We start from the raw sequence: 17,919 nt of genomic DNA on the forward strand, positions 1-17,919 counted from the left end.
ATATGACTCATGATTTTTTTTTTTTTCCCCAAAAAAAAGTGTCGTTTCCAATCGAGCTGTCATATATCCCAGCAGAAAACCAAAATGTTTAGTTACAATTGTATTTTTTCTCAAGTTGTGCCACTTTTTGGTATTTAACCGTGCTGGAGGTTCGGAGTGCTGCGTTTACAAACAAATAGTGGCTACAATGAGGCCCCGATCAATGGGGGTTGATCTTTAACCGTTTGCCGTGCGACAACCAATCTTTGACTCTCAGGAATTCCGCCATCTGCACTCAGTCGCGCCTTTTTTTGGACAAGACGCCAGCTTTTTGTTTTGTTTTTTTTTTACTTATTATTTTTATACATTAATTTAAATTTAAGGTAAGATAAAAAAAAATGCTGACTATAAGGAAAATGTTAACGTGTTGGATGTCTACTCTGCTTTTGTTGATCTTTGGTAACACGAGGCCACGGCCTGACAAACCGACCCCATCGGAAAACTAAACTACTCGATGCTTTCTAGATTTTGGAACATTTCTCGGAGTCAAAGTACGATTTAATGTGATTGAGATGGAGAAATTGATCTAAAATCTAGTTTGTGATTCTGATGTTTCAGGTAACTTTGTTTCCCGCAAGTAGGGCGACTAGAACGATTTTTTAAAACCAGTAAGAACTAACAAACAAAATCTCTCATGTACTGTGACACCCCGAAAATTGGAACATTTTGTGCACTGGACTAAAAAAAACATTTTTTTACAAGCTACGTTTCGTTAGGAGATGGATCTTCGCTTGACACTCCTCTTCATCTGTCTCTACAACCAAGGAGTGACTGTAAGTCAGGCATGTGCCACCATTATCATCATATATCATCAAATTCACATTTTCATTTGTCAACAGAATGCTCAAGTGGCAGGAGAAGAGTCGACCCCATCGGTGCCCCTGGATCCCAGCCAAAAGGTCAGTGGGAAGGAATGAAGTCGAAATATTTTCTAACTGTCAATATTTTGGGATTTAAGTTATATTCATATTTTGGAATTGAGAATTATTGAGGAGAATTGTTTGGTGGCAACATTTTTTGGTTGTTGTCATTATTTGCTAATTTAGCTTTTTTTTTTTTTTTCGAGCTCAGTTCATAATATTAGCAACGCTTCAGAAACAAACGGCTTGATAGCATTAAAGTCAAGTTTAAATAAAAACGGTCAAACTTTTTTCCTTAGAGTGAGAAAGTCGATTAAAAAAAAAAAAAAGTTACCTAATGGGTACAAAGTGCATTTCTATCTGTACTTTTTTTTTCAACTTGTACTTTAGGACACAACCTGAATCAACTTTATTTGTGTTTTGACACCTGTCCCGAATTAACCTTTGTCAAAATACCGTCTAGGTAAACGAAAGCACGCCAGAGCCCGACTCAGACGACTCGGAGGAGGACGAGGGCTGCGCGGTCATCGGCCGCGATTCGGAGGCCAGCCATGCCGTCGCCGCCGCCGTTCAGAAGTTAGGCATGGAGCTGCTGCAGCATCTGAAGACCACGCCCGAGCAGCCCAATGTCATCATATCGCCTTTCAGCATCGCTTTGTCGCTCTCCCAGCTGGCTCTCGGTAAGATTGTGACAGCCTCACAAATTAGCTTCATCATCGATTCATCGATCTGAAAATCCAAAACCATGCAAAATAATTGGCTGTCCATCTCCTCATCCATCTGTTTGTCTTGGCGGTACGTGGAAGTGGTACGACACCCAGATTTCATAACTCGCTTTTCTCCTCAGGTGCCGTCAACGAGACCGAGGAGCTGCTGATGCGACATCTCCACGGCAACACCATCACGTGCTACCACCATGCCGTCAATCACATCTTGTCACTGCTCCGAAACAGTGACCTGAAAATCGCCACCCGCATCTTCCTTCGCCAAGGTCCTTAAAAAAAAAAAAAGACTTTTATTCATTCTTGTAGATTTCAAATCGAGCCTACATTTGTTTTTGTAGGCTTTATTCCAAAGGAGGACTTCCTCGTGGAATCCAAACGCCTGTACGACTCGGACCCGGCCGTCCTGGAGAACCTGAAGCAGCTCAACGATTGGGTGGAGAACGCCACCAACGGGAAGATGAAGGACTTCCTGTCTGCGTTGCCGCCCAACATGCTACTCATGCTCATCAACGCCGTCCACTTTAAAGGTCAATCAACATCTCAGGTGACAAAATGGCTCTTTGTAACCGCAAAGCGCTCGCTATTTTTATTTCAGGCGAATGGGAAGCTCGCTTCGACCCTCAGGCCACCACCACCGGCGCCTTCTTCCTGAACGACAAACAAATGGTCAACGTGGACGTGATGGAAAATTTCAAACATCCTTTGAGTTCATTTTTCGACAGTGAACTCGAATCCCAGGTGAGGAGCCGGCCGTCGATCGGTGCTGATCTTCTCCGTCGGACTGGAAATTTCACAACTTTCAGTATCGAGTATCGAGCAAGTGAAGACGACTATAGTTGTCTTAACGGTTGCCGTAAAAACACCGCAGCTTTCATCTCAGACTCATCAGAAACAAATCTGCCTCCAACCTATCGATTTACATTTTGATGACATGTTTTCTTCTTCCCCCGCGCAGGTCGCAAGCTTCCCATTTGTGAAAGGGATGAGCTTTTTAGTAATCATGCCCATGTCCGGCCACGTCAACGTTTCCTCGCTTGCTCCCAAGTTGAATATTTCCAGCCTTTACGCTCGTTTGCCCGAGCAAAGAGTCGTTCACGTCAAAATCCCCAAATTCAAGCTGGAGTATGCTCAGGAGCTGCAGGAGGTCTTCACGAAAATGGGTAAGTCACATTTGTGCAAAAGTTCAATCGGAAGTCAACCTTTCAAACGTTGAAAACAACACCAATCTTGTTCTCCACACCAGGCCTAGGAGACATGTTTTCCAGCCCCAACCTAGCCGACATGGCCGACGGGCCCTTACTGGTGTCCAGCATCCAGCACAAAGCCGCCATGGAGATCAACGAGGAGGGGGCGGAGGCCTCCGCCGCCACCACCGTCGTCATCTCGCGCTCGTCCAGTCCGATGTTCTACCTGAGCCACCCCTTCCTCTTCGCTCTCGTGGAGGAGAAGACGAAAGTGCCCATTTTTATGGGGGTCGTCAACAACCCCAATCCCGACGCGCCGGTTTTGCCGAGAGGAGAAAAAAAGAGCAAGGATAAAGATGAGGTGCAAAGTGATATGAATCAAATGCCCGCGTTGGGAGGCCCACCCAAGTAGCGACGATCTCTAGCCACTTGGTTAAAAAAAAAAAGAAAAAAAAAGAGAGCAAGAGCATTGTGATTGTACAAAATAAGTGTACAATACGAGATAGCTCGATTAAAATGTGAAAAATGTCATTCTGTGTTTCATTTGTTTAGATTTCCACCATTGTGTGAACAAACTATTAAAAAAAAATGTTGGTGTAGATGCAAAATCATGATTACTATTTTTTTTTTCTTTCCAAATTACAGTACAAAAAATATGTATGCCTCAAATGGGAGTTTTAGTTCAGATGTCTAAATGTATGGCCAGTTGAATCTCATATCAGCCATTCTGTGTAATTTCACATGATAAAATACATCAAATAAATACAATGTGGCTGAATTTGAAAAATCTGTCATGTTGCCTTGTTGTCTTGATATGCTTTTAGTTCCTTCCTTCCTTCCTCCCCACTTCCATTTAGACGTCAAGTCAGCAGAAAATTATAAAATACTGAGAATAAAATTTCCGATTTTTGTTTAAGTCATTGAAGGCATCCTTGTGACGTAGGGCGCCTTCTGCTCGCTCTGTCGCTTTACTGATCCCCAGTCAGTTCTGCTACATTCGAGCCTCATTTATCGACGTCATCTATTGCCGAGCAGAACTGCAACGGGATCAGTTCAACAAAGCGGAAGAAGGAAGTAAACGCTACCCGGCGGGACGGACGAAGCTTTGGCGCCATTGGTGATTATTCACTGCCTGGAAGCAAGACACAAGTCCGGAGTGTAACTCGTTCTTGAAAAGATAATTATCCTAAAAAATAACACACTTTGCAGACATGATAAAGTTGACAGAAGGAGCGATAGAGGTATGGCTAGCCTATTTGATTTTGGTTCCGTTCAATTGCTAACAAGGCGAAACTAGCTTAAAACAGTCAGACGTTAGTCAATGTTTCGAACGTGATACAGTCTTAAATGTTGTTGTTGTTGTCGAAAACATTCACTGGTTACATATACATTAAATAAATGTAAGTTTTGAAACGTCATTTTCCAGGCCTTGGCCAGTGGAAATGGTGGAAACGACGCAGTGCTTCAGTTGGTGGTGAGTATTATCAAGTATGCTTTAACATACATTTCATAAACTTTAATGCACATATTTTACATGAGGAAATATCCCACGGGGTACCGCCTGACAAAATGGCAGTAAAAGTACGCATACATTGATGAAGATAATATTGATAGTGTCAATTTACTCATAAATGTAGTCTGTGTGAAATCTGCTAAATTGAACACAAAGCAACGATTCAGGTAGCAGGTAGCTAGCCAGGTTAATTATGTCATGGATGAGCATTTAGCAGAAAAAGGTTTCTCAAGATCTCCCCCTTAATAAAAGTCTAAATCCTGTTGATAAATCTCGGCTTCTCTTCTGTTTCAGAGCATCCGTAAGATCGAGGGTGGAAACGGCCCACCTCGCTTTCGCGTGATGATGAGCGATGGCCGACACACCATGTCCTGTGAGTGCTTTTTTTTTTTTTCTTCCCCCAAGCCCTACGATGACGTTACCCCGAGTCCGTCGCTTTGTCGTCGTTACATCGTGTTTTTCTCTTGTCCTTACGCAGCGTTCATGCTCTGCACGCAACTCAACTGCATGGCCCAAGACAACCAGCTGGCCCCCAATTGCATTGTTCTTCTCAAGAGACACGTGACCAATATTCTCAAGGATGAACGGTAAGAATTTTGCAATAGGGGTGCCAAATTGCGGAAGCTAATATCTCATCTTCTCGTCAGCCGTGTGGTTATCATTTTGGAGCTGGAGATCCTCAGGTCCGCGGCAGATGTCAACTGCAAAATCGGCAACCCGACGCCCTATAGCGACGGTAACGCTTCAAAGCATTTGAATCTAAAATCATTTCATCAGTTCAACAAAGTGTCTCAAATGCGTGCAGGACACACGAAAGCCCCCCAACAGGCCCCACCTCCAACTGCCTCCGTCAGCCGTCCTCCACTTCAGGCTCAAATTGGAAATGACCGTGAGTCTTGCTTGCTTGAAACGCTTCAAAGATGATGTTGAATTTTGAAGGTTCGGAATCATGCTTTCTTTGCATTGCCACTAGCTAAATATTTTCACTGTTAACATTGGAATTATACTTTCTTTGCATTGCCACTAACTCAATATTTTCACTGTTAACATCCCATCAAAACTAGAATAGTGGATTGTAGTCTACAAGTGTTCTTAGAAACTCAAGAATATTTTTATTCAAACCCAAAGAAGGCCTCCCACCTCTGATATAATTGAGTGACACAAAAAAAAACCCCTGCCATCTTGAAAATGTGTTTTGTACTTCACGTCAACCAGCAGGTGGAAGCATTTCTTCAGTTTTCTCAATACAGTCCCAGGCAGGACATTTTTACAACTCATTTGGAAACGATTTCTCCAGTTTTCAGGGTTCCAAAAATGGTCACCACACCTCAATAATTCTTTAAATTGTGTCTTCTGAATGCTCGCCTACCACACAAACTCAATGCAGAACCTGTACCGGGAGTTATTCAGTGCGCCCCCCCACCACCACCACCATCTTCTTAGCTCTCCAGTGTCATCGCGTCTTCTTCATCCCTCTAATCTGCCATGCGGAGGGGGGATTGAGTTTTGGGGCGAGCATCCTCCTCATCAGCGCGGTCATTGTCGGCGCTTCGAGCCCAGGGCTTAATTAGCGCATGTGCAGCCGCTGGCCAAGTGGGAGGACTTAAGCGGACACTTTGAACTCTAATCCTCTGCGTGAGCTGCACGCAAAAAAAAAAAAATTGTCAAAACGGGGGAGGCTCACGTGTTTGGACCGCTCTTTAGCGCTCCCTCGGTGGAGGTAACAGTGTTTCACACTCGCCTCTGTTCTGTGAATCATCTTTTGCAATGCCAGGCTGCCATCTCACACTTTTTTTTTTTAATGTGCTGCTTCCTTCTGCTGCATTTGAGTCGCCAGCTGTACATTTACATGATCATTGATGACATTTATTTTTTTCCCCCCGCTTAGAATTGCACATGTTGGCTATCATTGCAAGAAAACAGATTCCATAAAGTAAAAGTGGCCAATACCGTACATCCTCTAATACAGGACCACTGAAAATGTTTTTATTAAGTACCACTCAGAAGAAAAAAGAAAAACCTAGCTCTTCAAGTACTGCCATTGTGACCACAAGCAAAATTAGGCTGAATAAATAATCAAATTCAAAATGGCATTTTATTGTGGTAGAATTGCAAAAGATGGAGTTTTAATTATTATTATTTTTTTGGGGTCATCATTTGGCTTGGTTAGTAGGTAATTGGCTGTTCATATATGCTGCCGCACTTGTTACGTAAATTTTGAGTTATCATAGTGAGAGCTTAAAAGATTGCATATTAGCAAGTTAGCGTGTTTCGACGACTGCACCGTACATGAGAGCAACAGGAAGCCGCCTCTCTGTAATCAAAATTGAACCGGAGGCGTGAAACAAAGCTTGTGTGTCTCTCCCACGACTTTCTGTGTCACCGTTCCAAAATGACTGCTGCGAAAAAGGTCATCGCAGCATCAAGCGAGTACATCTCACTCCGCTCTTCTTCACACGCCATTTAGCGCCCTCCTCCGCCTCCTCCCTCCCTCCAGTGAACCGAGCGGGCGGCAAAGATTTCGGGAAGAAGCCCGTCGCGTCCGGCACGCCGAGCGGCCCCGGCAAAGTCGTGCCCATTGCCAGCCTCAACCCGTACCTGTCCAAGTACGTGCTCGCCAAAACATCTGCACAAGTTCAATACCATCCCGAGTAAGTAAAGATCTCTTCCTTCCCTCAGATGGACCATCCGTGTCCGCGTCACCAACAAGAGCAGCATCCGCACGTGGAGCAACTCACGCGGCGACGGCAAACTTTTCTCCATGGAGATCGTGGACGAGACCGTGAGTGCTCTCAGCGCAAGTTTTTGAGTACGTAATTTTATTATTACGCCTTGTGATGTTCCACTCGATTACGCTTCCAGGGAGAGATAAGGGTGACCGGCTTCAACCAAGAAGTCGACAAGTTCTTTGACATCATTGAGGTTGGCAAGGTGGGACTCTTCATCAATCCTATTTCTTTATAAGGAAAGTTATTGAGTTAGTCCAGTTGGTCCAAAGTCTTATTTCCATAACACCTTCTCCTTGCATCTCAGGTCTACTACATGTCCAAAGGCTCTCTGAAGGTGGCCAACAAGCAGTACACCTCGGTGAAGAACGATTACGAGATCACGTTGAACGGCGAAACCTCCATCATCCCGTGCGAAGACAATTGCGACGTCCCCGTCATACAGTGCGAATTCATCTCCATCGGTGATCTGGAGAAGAAGGAGAAGGATTCTGTTGTGGGTGAGGAAGACGTCTACTCAACCAAAGCCACTTTTTTTACTTTGTCGTCGGCCCGCCGTTGACCACCGAGCTACCCCCCCCCTCACAGACGTGATCGGCGTTTGCAAGAGCGTGGACGAGGTGACCCGCCTGACCACAAAGACCAACCGGGAAGTGTCCAAGCGGACGCTCAGCCTGATGGACACGTCGGGCAAGATGGTGAACGTGACCTTGTGGGGAGAAGACGTAAGATGCAAAATTTGTTTTTTTTCCCCTGTATTTTCATCTCTCAAACCAGCCTAAAAATAATATTGGTAGAGGTCTTATTCAGACAATTCAAGAGTGTCCTCCTATATTGCTTCGATTATGACACATCAACAACGTTGTCTTCATATAAATCCACACTTTAGGATTCAGTAATCCGCATGGGCCTCAGAAATCTTATCCCTGTGCTGTTCATCTTCACTCCGTGCGAAGAACTCCACTTTCTAAATGTCGTGTTATTGAGCGGCGTATATTGTCACTCCAGATTTTGACTCTTTACCTTCTGCTCACGGGAGACTGTGCTCAGTTTGCTCGATTTTATTTGTTTTCAAAGGGAATGCGAAGAATTCCCCCCCCCCCCCCCACACACACACACACACACACGCACACACACTTTTGCTTTGTGTTTGCCAGTTTTCAGTTCTCAAGTACTTTGTGTCCCGCTAATATCCAACTAAAACATTTTCAATTTATTATGATTCTGTTTTTCAAGCAGCACTAACACAATGCGACTCATGGAAAAATGCCTCACTAAATGTTTCAAAACCCTCAACTCGCTATGTTTTCTTTTTATCCCGTCTTGTCGTGCAGGCGGAGAGGTTTGACGGCAGCTCTCAGCCCGTGGTGGCCATCAAGAGCGCCAAGCTGTCCGACTTTGGCGGCGTCTCGCTTTCCGTGTCCTTTAGCAGCAGCATGATGATCAACCCGGACATCCCCGAGGCTTACAAGCTGCGAGGCTGGTAAGATGGATGACACACCTCGGGAAATCGCTTACTGTCTACATCCGAGCAATTTCTTGGAACAAAACAAAAAAAAATCGGCTAAAGTCGGTTCCATTTGGAGCATATTGCAGCTGGCTTCCATCAGTGTTTTCCACTTGATCACGAGAGCTTATCTGCTCAATCACAAAGAGTTGTGACTCTACTTTGCGGCTAAGTAGGAGGCAAATTAAGAGCACTTCTTAAATCGAACTTTTCGACTCGCTCTAATTGTTCAATGGCGTGTTCTGTGCTTCGCTCCGAATTGTCTTTACACCATCGAGTCTAAACACAGGGCTCACGTCTAGGTGTTCATCAGCCGTTAGCGCTGTGTTGCCATCAGGCTAATTACGTAGCTTGCTCACAAACCAAATCGGCTCCGACTGTTCCAAACTGAAGGAAAGGCGGCTCGGGCGAGAAAAGGCTTCAAAGGAGGTCTTGGTTCTTTCTTTCATCCAGTCTTGTGATTCTCAAAGTCGCATTGTGCTCGTTTCATTCAGACGTTCCAAGGCCGGCGCGCTTTGTCGCCATTCTAATAATCCTCGGTCTCGGCGCAGCCGCCGACGCACACCCGGCGTCCCCTCTTTGATTGGAAAACCGAATAAGGGGAGCAAATCAATTAAGCTCCCAGTGACTCTTGTGATGATTCTTTTCCGTCGGGCTCGGGAGTCGCTCAACTCTTGGTTCCTTTCAGCAGCCATTGTGTTGTTAGCGCCGAGGCGTCACGCACACTCCTTCGGGACTATGGTCTGCGGAATTGTCTTTGCTCAATTGGTTATTGACTCAAGCGCTAACGTGTTAGCGCTGCCGCTTAGCTTAGTTGCCTTTGCTAATTGCCTCTGCCCGGGTTGGTTTGTTTTCTTATTTGTTTCTTAGCGGGATGACTCCAAAAGTACTTTGTCGATATCCTTTAGGCCACGGAAAATGTCAAAGACAAAAGTTTGGGGAATAAGAGATGTTTCTGAATTCCAATTATACCAGAGTGGCTGTTTTCCTTGTAAAAAATCACACATGCGCTGGTATTTTCCGCCAGTAGGTGACAACAGCACATCTTGTAAACAACCTTACAGCCCCAAAGACAGGCAAGGGTGTTTACTTCCACATGCCGATGGCGTCAAAAGCTTCCAACGTTGTCACTCAACGCCGGGCGAGTGTTTCTTGTCAGCCTCGCCGTCACTCCGACCTTCCTGCGAAGCAAACGAGGCGCCTTCGCCTCAGTCCGGCGACCCTCACGCTTTATCATTCCATCCTTATTTCCGCGCAAACATTATAACGTTTTTAAAGCCGCACCGGCTGAACTTGTGTTCAGGGACTCCATTTTCTTATGCTTGATTTCTCCCCCCCCACCTGTGTAAAAGCGAAAGTCGTTTCAAAATTCAAATGTGGTCGCAGGCTGGTGCGAGTGCGCTCATGCATGCAGTCGACTGCTTGTCCGGGACGGCATGTACATGCAATAAATATGCTTGCCCTTCTTTCCTACGGCTCCTCGCCCGTGTTGCCTGTTTACTTTACACGTTTGTTTTTATTGCTACCACTAAATCAACATTTTGGCGGATCCGTGTCATCGTAGTCAATATATTTGAAATCGATCAGTTATTGGAATTTTAATCAGCCGAATATCAAAATAGTCATTAGCTCCCGCTCGCCCCCCCCCCACACGCCGACGTCGAACACGTGTAAGCTGCGCACACGCCTATCAGCTGCGCGAGCTAGTTTGTCTCACCCACTTTCAAGTGACAGCTGCACATTTTCTGCCGCATCTCATTTGTTTCCATGCAGTCGCTGTTGCGTGACTGCGACGCGCCCATTTGTCGCCCCGCACTTCTCATTTTCACTGTGTGGAGCTCGCACGCTGATGCAATCGATTGTGTTTTACCAAGTCTTGCACCAATATTTATTCCTCCTATGTTAAAAAAAGAATAGGGCTCAAGACAAAGCTCCAATTTGTTCAAATTTTGATGTCGTCATGTGGTGTTAGTTTGCTGGCATTAGTCAGCAAAAAAAAAGTGGACGGCGGCAGCTGGCGCGTTGCCTCGGCAACACTCGGTAGCATTAATAGGGATGCATTCAATTAGTCTCGCCTTGAGGAGCAAGCCATGTATTTACAACCCGACCTGTGTGCTGCTGTGCCTCGTGGCCCCAACACATTAGCCAACACTTTTGATCTCGCCAACCATTTTGAAATGTCCCCTCCTCTCCAATCTTTTTTTTTTTTTTTTTTTCCCCCAACCACTTTTTCCCCGCTCTCTGCTTCTTTCTCTCGCTGTTGTCTTCTCTGGATTACAGAGGACACTGTGCGAAAATGGGTTTTTTGATATGGCTGCAACAAGCCCGACCCTGGATGACTTTGCTATCCCTCTTCTCTTGATTTATTTCTCAAGCCTTCTTCGCTTTCCACAAAGCCATCACGCAACACGCGCACAAAATGGATGTTCTGGTGGAAAGGATTGCACTCCAGTTGTGATGTATCAAAGTAGCACACAATTTGCCACTCCGGTCGACACCTTCCCTCCATTTAGGTTGGATTAACATGACAGGTGGCAGTGTCACAAATTTGAACGAGTCGTCTGGAATCGAACATTACCTTCCTCGCTGCTTAGCGCTAACGTGTCGACTGTCCCCCCCCCAGGTTTGACAAGGAAGGCCACAACATGGAAGGACAGTCTCTGACCGAGTCCAGAGGCAGCGGCGGCATGGCAAACTCCAACTGGAAGACCTTGTCTGACGTGAAGGCGGAGCACCTGGGACATGGAGAGAAGGTACACGGCCTTGTGTTTATTTATGCATTGGTATTTATTTATTTTTTGCGCAAGGACAGAGTGTTCCGGACGCAAAAGCTTTGCCCACACGTAGGCACATGTTTAGTCCCTCCTCGACATAACCTTGTCACATCACAAAGGTTCTTCTCCTCCAGCGGGCCGATGATTCTTTATAACCGCCGGCTTATTAAATGGCAGCGGCGGGCGGGTTATGTATACCGAAAAGGTTCCCGATCTGCTCTACCAGCTCATTAATCTGCTGTCTTCTCAGTCTGCCTGTTTGCTCTTGCTCAAAGTCACATTTATCTCTGCTATCGATTACATACGCACCAACCCGTTCCTTCTTTGCCCCCGGTAATGAAATTACCGCCCGTGGATAAGTACAATAATATGTGCTCTTTAATTTCCTCGCCGCTTGTTTGTACTGCAAAGTGAAATGGTGTTCGCGGAAGTGTATAAATCAACTGGAGCGGAAAATGACGGCCGGGCTCTGCGGTATTAGCAGACGCCATTTAAACAGATTTAGCGCTCGTTTAGGAATCACAATACGTTGAAGGGGGGGATTAAGTTAGGGAAAGTGCAAATTGGGAAGCGATGACACGGACACGCCAAGCAGGGCGCAAAGATCACTCTTAAGATTTTGGAGGGGGAAAAAAAAACATCATCTCAATTCAATGATAAAGTTTTAAGGGAAGCTGTTTGCGAGCTAGCATCGTTTGAGTGCTTGCTAGCTGTGTTAGCGTCTGCCCGCTGATTTGTTTGAGGTCATCAACATAGGAAGTGTGTTAGCGTTTGACGCTTTATGTTGTTAATTCTTTCTTGAGCTTATTGCTTCACCTTTAAGCTTCTTTTTCAGTGGATTTTTAAAGCTCCTCTGTCAGTCGGGGGCCAAAAATGCCGCTTAAGCCGTCCTCGTATTTTCGTCGCCGAGACCGCATTTAGCCGGCTGTCGTGCGGGCGCCGACCCCCGGCCTTTGAAAGCTCGCGCTCTTCCCTCGCGATGACAGAAGAGCTGAGCCAAAGCTGTCGAGGCAAACATTGTGGTCAAGGCCCCGGAAGACCTCGCTTCCCCAAGGAAATCTGCCGCCATTAATTGGGCCTGTCACCAAGTGTCAGTGGCGCAAAACTCCACGTGGCCACCTTCCGCCCCCCCGGTGACAGTTACCTGGCGCCAACAAAGACCGTCCCTCTTCACAAGATGCTTCCACTGCTCGGCGTTTTCCTAATTGAAGGGGGATTTACTTGATGAATGCCGCCTCTTTTGAGAGGCGAATAGGTGGACTATTTTTAGGCGGCGCCGACACATCACGGTTTTGTCAGATCTGACACTTCATACTTTTTATTTGTCTTTCCCGGTTTATCGAAAGCGACATTTCCGTTTTCTGCTCCTCGTTAATTACGATTAAATGTCACGCGTGCCACAGCACAATGGCTGGGAAACATGAGATGGGACTCAAGGGGGGGGATGTTTGCCTTTGGCGTAATCCCGTCTTTCGTATCCCCCGCCGAGGCCGACTCGGCGGGGGATACATTGCACCGGTAATCGTCTGACCGCCATTTTGAAGAAGTTTATGGGCCCGGGCCGCAAGTCGTTTTCATTTGGAGTAAATTGTGTGTTTGGAACAGCGCTTGAAAAATCTCAACGTGGGCTAAAATTTTGACAGGGATTGGAATGGGCGGGACACCAACAATCAATTCAAGTTGTGTCTTGAAAAAAAAAAAAAAAGAAAGAAATCAAACACTTTTGGGATAAAGTAACTAAAGTCAAGACATCAATCACTTCCAAAAAGCTCCTCCGGTTAAATGCTTTGCTGTCAATTGCAAAGGCCCCTCCCAGTTTTCATTTCTTCATTTCCGCTCCTCCACTCTTTTTCATGCGCATGTATTTGTGAATGTGAAATCCGTTTTCCCATGCCAACGAGGGATGTCTCCTAAAAGCTATTTATGTGCAGCCGCCGTTCTCGGCTCACAGAGGCAGCGAGCGCTCATTTGCATCACTGCCATTAGGATTCTGCTGCACCGACGCGCCGCACCCAGTGCGCCAAAAAAAAAGATTTTGCGCTCTTCTTCATACTTGGAGCGTTGAAAGGTCATGAAAGAGTTGAGGCAGAGTGCACAAGCAGTTTTGACATGTAACCTTTTTTAAAGACTATTTTCAAACACAAGAGTGAATTCAGCCGTCTTTTTTTTTTTGTGTGCTCGTTTTCAGGCCGACTATTTCACCTGCATCGGCACCATCGTGTACACGCGCAAAGAGTCGTGCCTCTACCAGGCGTGCCCGAGCCAAGAGTGCAACAAGAAGGTGTTGGACCAGCAGAACGGCATGTACCGCTGTGAGAAATGCGACAAAGAATTCCCCAACTTCAAGTACCGCCTCATCCTATCAGTGAGTGACTCAGCACCGGGCTCCCTCAGGCCCAAGACATTCTGATGTGCATGCTTTTTTTTTTTTTTTTTTTTTTTATAAATAAATGCTGCTATACAAAAAAGATGCCCTCAAGCGGATTGAGACAAAATGTCCCTGTCACAGAAATGCTGATATAAGCAAACGTTTGCCCTCCATCCGAGACGTCTCTTTAACAATCGTTCTTCTTCTGTGGTATCACGTCAGCATCTTATGGGTCAAAATAAAAACCAGACGCCCGATGCTAAAGCGTCAAACTTATTTTTCTTCTTCTCACCAGGCCAATATCGCAGATTACAGCGACAACCAGTGGGTGACCTGCTTCCAGGAGACCGCCGAGGCCATTTTGGGCCAAAACGCAGCATACCTGGGACAGCTCAAGGACTCTGTAAGACAGCCGCTTTGAAGCTAAAAAGCTGCGCCGCTGTCCGACTCGACAAAAAAATCATTCTTTTGTTCTCAGAATGAAGCCGCCTTTGACGAGGTCTTCCAGCAAGCCAACTTCAACACGTACGTGTTCCGCAACAGAGTCAAGCTGGAAACGTATAACGTAAGTACGGCAAGTTGTCGGTGTGCCGCTTTGGCCTGCCGACGCCGCTCATTTTCCGTGGCTTTTAGAAAGACACACATACATACACTCGCGCGCATACACGCAGCTTTGTCGCAGTCACACAGACAGAGTTTTGTTTTGCGACGCATAAAAGAATTGATTGGGCTGGGCCCACTGAGCAGGAAGTCTGGAGCCCAGCCAGCGGCCGCATCCGCCGGCGTGGCACAGACCGGGCCAGTGTGTCGCTCCCGTTGCCAAAACGCCACTCTGTTCTTCAACAGAGACACCTGCAAAAACCTCCTTTTCACCACCGCCGGCCAGCCATTGTGTGCTGGCGAACGTCATCAGCGTCGCTCCCACCGAGGCGGTCCAAAGTTTTTCTTACAAGTGTAGCGTAGAAAAAAATATGATTTATTAGAAACACTTGGGTTAAGATGTGCTAAGAAATTCTATATTATTTATTGTACACGTAAAACAAACAGTGGGCAAAATGCTAGTTAGAGGAACTTTTTTATTTATTTAAAAAATATATATGTTTTTTTTTTTTGTGGAAGCTTTAGCTTGTTTTACAGCTGCACTTTTGAGAAGCGTGATGTCATCACAACACCATTAAGGCGCCAGTCTACTTTCCTTTGACGCCAACACCCATAAAGAAAACACAATCATAAATTAGAAATAATAATAATAATCCTGTTCTCAACCATGCTGCCATTATGCAGTCATATCATCTGCATCCAGCGTCCACTTGCATCATCATAATAAGCAAGCAGCGGCGCGGCACGCTCGTTCTTGAACGTGGGCACCAGACCAAAGGCGAGCCTGAGATGTTTTTTTTTTTTTTTAAAGCGGCGAAGGGGATTAATGGAGACAAAACGAGCACAACCTGCTTACTGGCGAGGAATAACGGCTAACCTTCGCCGTCTAGACAACTGCGGGGGCGCTGGTGGCATTTTGGCTCACCTCGTCGCTTGCTGTCACATTCAGCACTTTGTAGTGGAGGATTAAAATATTCCATTACCCATTATCTGTCATATACGCTACATTTGCACTATTGTTACATCGGGGATGCATTTTCATCCAGAGTGGTTTTGTCTTTTAGCCACCTTGGAAAATATGGAGTTTGCAATTTTTGGCCAATTTCTTTGCAATTTTTAAGCTTACTGGGACTTGTTGCCAGCCAACAACCAAAATCAGTCAGGCGCGAATCATCAAAAAACTTGGCATTAAGGGTATCACGAAAAAGAATCATTAAGAACTTTGAAGGGAATTTACAGCACTGATTTTCATGAAGACAAGAATTTGATCGCTTCTTACAGCGAATCGTAATCCCAATGAAGTCGACCGAATCAAATGTTTCCGCTTCAAAACAGGAAGTCCTGAACTGAGATTCAAACAAAATTGTTGGCGGGGCTTGCCAGCCAATCGCAGAATTTTTGGACCCCTTCTTCTCAAATTGAACCTTCGTAGCGCCCGGCGGAAAGGAAGCCCTGCGCCAGACCCCCGTTTAAAAGTCGCCCATATTTTGATTCCCTCTGCTAGGATGAGTCCAGGATCAAGGCGACGGCGATGGACGTGAAGCCCGTGGACCACAAAGAATACTGCAAAAGGTTGATCATGAACATCCGAAAAATGGCCGCCAATTAGAAACCGCTCGAAAATCTATGCTAAGGTCTTGCGCTTAAAGTTGAGCGTGCAGTTCCTATCTGGTTGTTTTTTTTTTTTTTTCTGTTCTCCCTTGAAATTCTGTTGACCAGAAACACACTGAATGTCGGGCATGTCCTGTTTGAACAGTTCTTGTTTTGTAAGCTCAGTCACGCCAGCACAAAGAAGACGGTGTCGGTCTTAAGTCTGTCCGTCGACGCTTGACGGCAGCGCTGTCATGGCAGGAGACCCCCCCCCCCCCTTTTTTATTTTTATTTTACACAAGCTGCAAGAGCCTGTGCTCGCCCTGATAAGTCTTGTTTATTCTCCGAGTTCAAGACCCTACATTGTTTCTGGAAGACTTTTTTTTTTTGGCACTTTGGCTTTTGACTTGACGCGTTCATGTAGTCCACCATTTTTTTGTTTGTTTTCTGTGATGTTAGTTTCTCCAATAAAAATACATTTTCTGTCTTTTGGAGCTAAGTGTGGCTTTCATTGCGATAGAGCAGATACCTTCTCAATGGTCAGGCATTTTATTTATCTCCGAAAAGGTTCATCTTTTTTTTTTTTTTATATTTGCACAAAAAAGACATAAAACTTCCTGTGAGAGTCAACCATTTTATTTCCGTATCCGTATATTTTAATGTGATTAGTGAATTATTAATTTGTGAACTCTAATGCATTTTTTATTATCTAAGGCTGATCATATTAGGTAGTTAATCAAATGGGATTTTGTTAAAAAAAAAAAAGTACCATCAAGGTCAAAGTTAAAATAGTCTTTTTTTTTTTTTTGGCGATGTGAGATCTAATGCGAGTCTCGAGTCTAATTTTCCATATGAATGATTGATGATATTCATGGGTTGTCCTACGGCCATTTTATTTTGGACAAAACCAGTATCAGTACCAAGTGGGCGCCTCCAATGACGCCACTAGAATCATTTTCACATCCTCATTACATCGAAGAAGGCGAAAGAAATAAATATGAAAGAGGACACATCAAAGCTTCAGCATCACCCGGGTCGAAATTGCTATTCCGACGACGCCTTCCGATATGAAAATAGCTTTGAAGTTTGCTGTTAGTCTTTTGTAAAGGCCCTCAGAAGCGGCGACAAGATCATCAGGATGTCATTGTGCTGCGCGTGCAGGCGCAGGTGACCCTTATCTGTAGTGACGCCGGCTTTAAGTGGATGCCTCCGCTGCTCTTCATTAAACCATCGTCTCATCCCAGTTCAAACAAATCGGGATTAGATCGCGACGTTTGACAACCTGACCACCATCCCGCCACGAGGCCTTCACTTAAGAACCTCACGACAATTGACCCGATATTAGATAGATTGGCAATTTTAATAAAACAAATCTAAAAATTCACCATAACAACGTCATGTTAAATGCAGTGGAAGTCCAAGAGCTTGAATATCTGGCGTGTTTACTCCAATTTATGCCAAGAGTTGTCTCGGTTTGCAAAACAACATTTGCGTGCCGCCCCGCTGTTCTCCCGGGCTTGCAGATTATATCTCCATGTCAAGTAGGGCCGGCTCGGAGAAGAGCGAGCCCCCCCCCCCCCCTTCCTCAGCCTTGATCCCTGGCTACCAAACATTTGAGTAGTTCTGCCCCCTTGATGCTCTGATTGATGCAGCGTGGTGACACAGTCATTTTCCTCGCCGCAGTAACACTGTGTCACATTTATACTGTGACCCCCCACCCTTCCATCAACCCTCCTGACTTCTTAACTTACTGTGATAAAAAAGGCGGGGCCAGGGTAGTCTGCGCTGACAGCCCCCTTCCCGCCGCCATCTACGCGAACTCGACGTCCCTTAAAATCCACATTTGCGAAGTTATTTCAATAGACGCACGGCCTAACTTGAAGAATGAGATTGCGAACGGTGAAACTAAAAGTGAAGTACGGTAATTGGGCCACTGTGTAAAAACATCAAAACGAAATGACTCGCAAATTCTTTTTCAAGCTATATTCGGTTGAATGCAAAGCCCAAAACGGATCAAATATTCACAGCCCAGC

The 17,919-nt window shown here is 45.5% G+C and overlaps 2 protein-coding genes across 5 annotated transcripts; both read left to right on the forward strand.

The window, feature by feature from the left end:
* The first annotated feature begins 120 nt into the window (after positions 1-120).
* On the forward strand, positions 121-3,597 carry serpinf2b (serpin peptidase inhibitor, clade F (alpha-2 antiplasmin, pigment epithelium derived factor), member 2b). Of its 2 annotated transcripts, none has more exons than XM_085917067.1 (9): positions 121-362; positions 742-812; positions 879-938; positions 1,363-1,579; positions 1,747-1,890; positions 1,963-2,151; positions 2,220-2,362; positions 2,580-2,784; positions 2,868-3,597. In XM_085917067.1, the coding sequence occupies exons 2-9, from the start codon at positions 759-761 to the stop codon at positions 3,218-3,220; spliced, it is 1,365 nt and encodes a 454-aa protein (XP_085773193.1). In that variant the 5' UTR covers positions 121-362; positions 742-758; the 3' UTR covers positions 3,221-3,597. The 2 variants fall into 2 exon arrangements, with proteins under 2 accessions (XP_085773193.1, XP_085773194.1); XM_085917068.1 differs by having other exon boundaries at positions 756-812.
* Positions 3,598-3,779: 182 nt separating this feature from the next.
* rpa1 (replication protein A1) lies at positions 3,780-16,385 on the forward strand. 3 transcript variants are annotated; one of them, XM_085916958.1, is made up of 17 exons: positions 3,780-4,049; positions 4,235-4,282; positions 4,616-4,694; positions 4,800-4,908; positions 4,969-5,057; positions 5,127-5,210; positions 6,789-6,927; positions 7,001-7,103; positions 7,184-7,252; positions 7,355-7,547; positions 7,636-7,772; positions 8,382-8,530; positions 11,178-11,307; positions 13,517-13,693; positions 13,992-14,099; positions 14,175-14,261; positions 15,801-16,385. In XM_085916958.1, exons 1-17 carry the CDS (start codon positions 4,020-4,022, stop codon positions 15,903-15,905), a joined length of 1,836 nt encoding a protein of 611 aa, XP_085773084.1. In that variant the 5' UTR covers positions 3,780-4,019; the 3' UTR covers positions 15,906-16,385. The 3 variants fall into 3 exon arrangements, with proteins under 3 accessions (XP_085773084.1, XP_085773085.1, XP_085773086.1); XM_085916959.1 differs by having other exon boundaries at positions 6,819-6,927; XM_085916960.1 differs by having other exon boundaries at positions 3,791-3,925.
* Positions 16,386-17,919: the final 1,534 nt, after the last annotated feature.

Source organism: Syngnathus leptorhynchus, chromosome 7 (genome assembly GCF_054491065.1).
Source record: "Syngnathus leptorhynchus isolate UIUO chromosome 7, UIUO_Slep, whole genome shotgun sequence".
Lineage (NCBI taxonomy): Eukaryota > Metazoa > Chordata > Actinopteri > Syngnathiformes > Syngnathidae > Syngnathus > Syngnathus leptorhynchus.

Coding starts and splice junctions, on each gene's coding strand:
- serpinf2b (XM_085917067.1), top strand. CDS start 759: ATGGATCTTCGCTTGACACTCCTCTTCATCTGTCTCTACAACCAAGGA. Junction 1,891..1,962: donor CCGCATCTTCCTTCGCCAAG/GTCCTTAAAAAA, acceptor TTGTTTTTGTAG/GCTTTATTCCAAAGGAGGAC. Junction 2,785..2,867: donor GGAGGTCTTCACGAAAATGG/GTAAGTCACATT, acceptor TCTCCACACCAG/GCCTAGGAGACATGTTTTCC.
- rpa1 (XM_085916958.1), top strand. CDS start 4,020: ATGATAAAGTTGACAGAAGGAGCGATAGAG. Junction 6,928..7,000: donor CTCAACCCGTACCTGTCCAA/GTACGTGCTCGC, acceptor TCCTTCCCTCAG/ATGGACCATCCGTGTCCGCG. Junction 7,253..7,354: donor ACATCATTGAGGTTGGCAAG/GTGGGACTCTTC, acceptor CTTGCATCTCAG/GTCTACTACATGTCCAAAGG.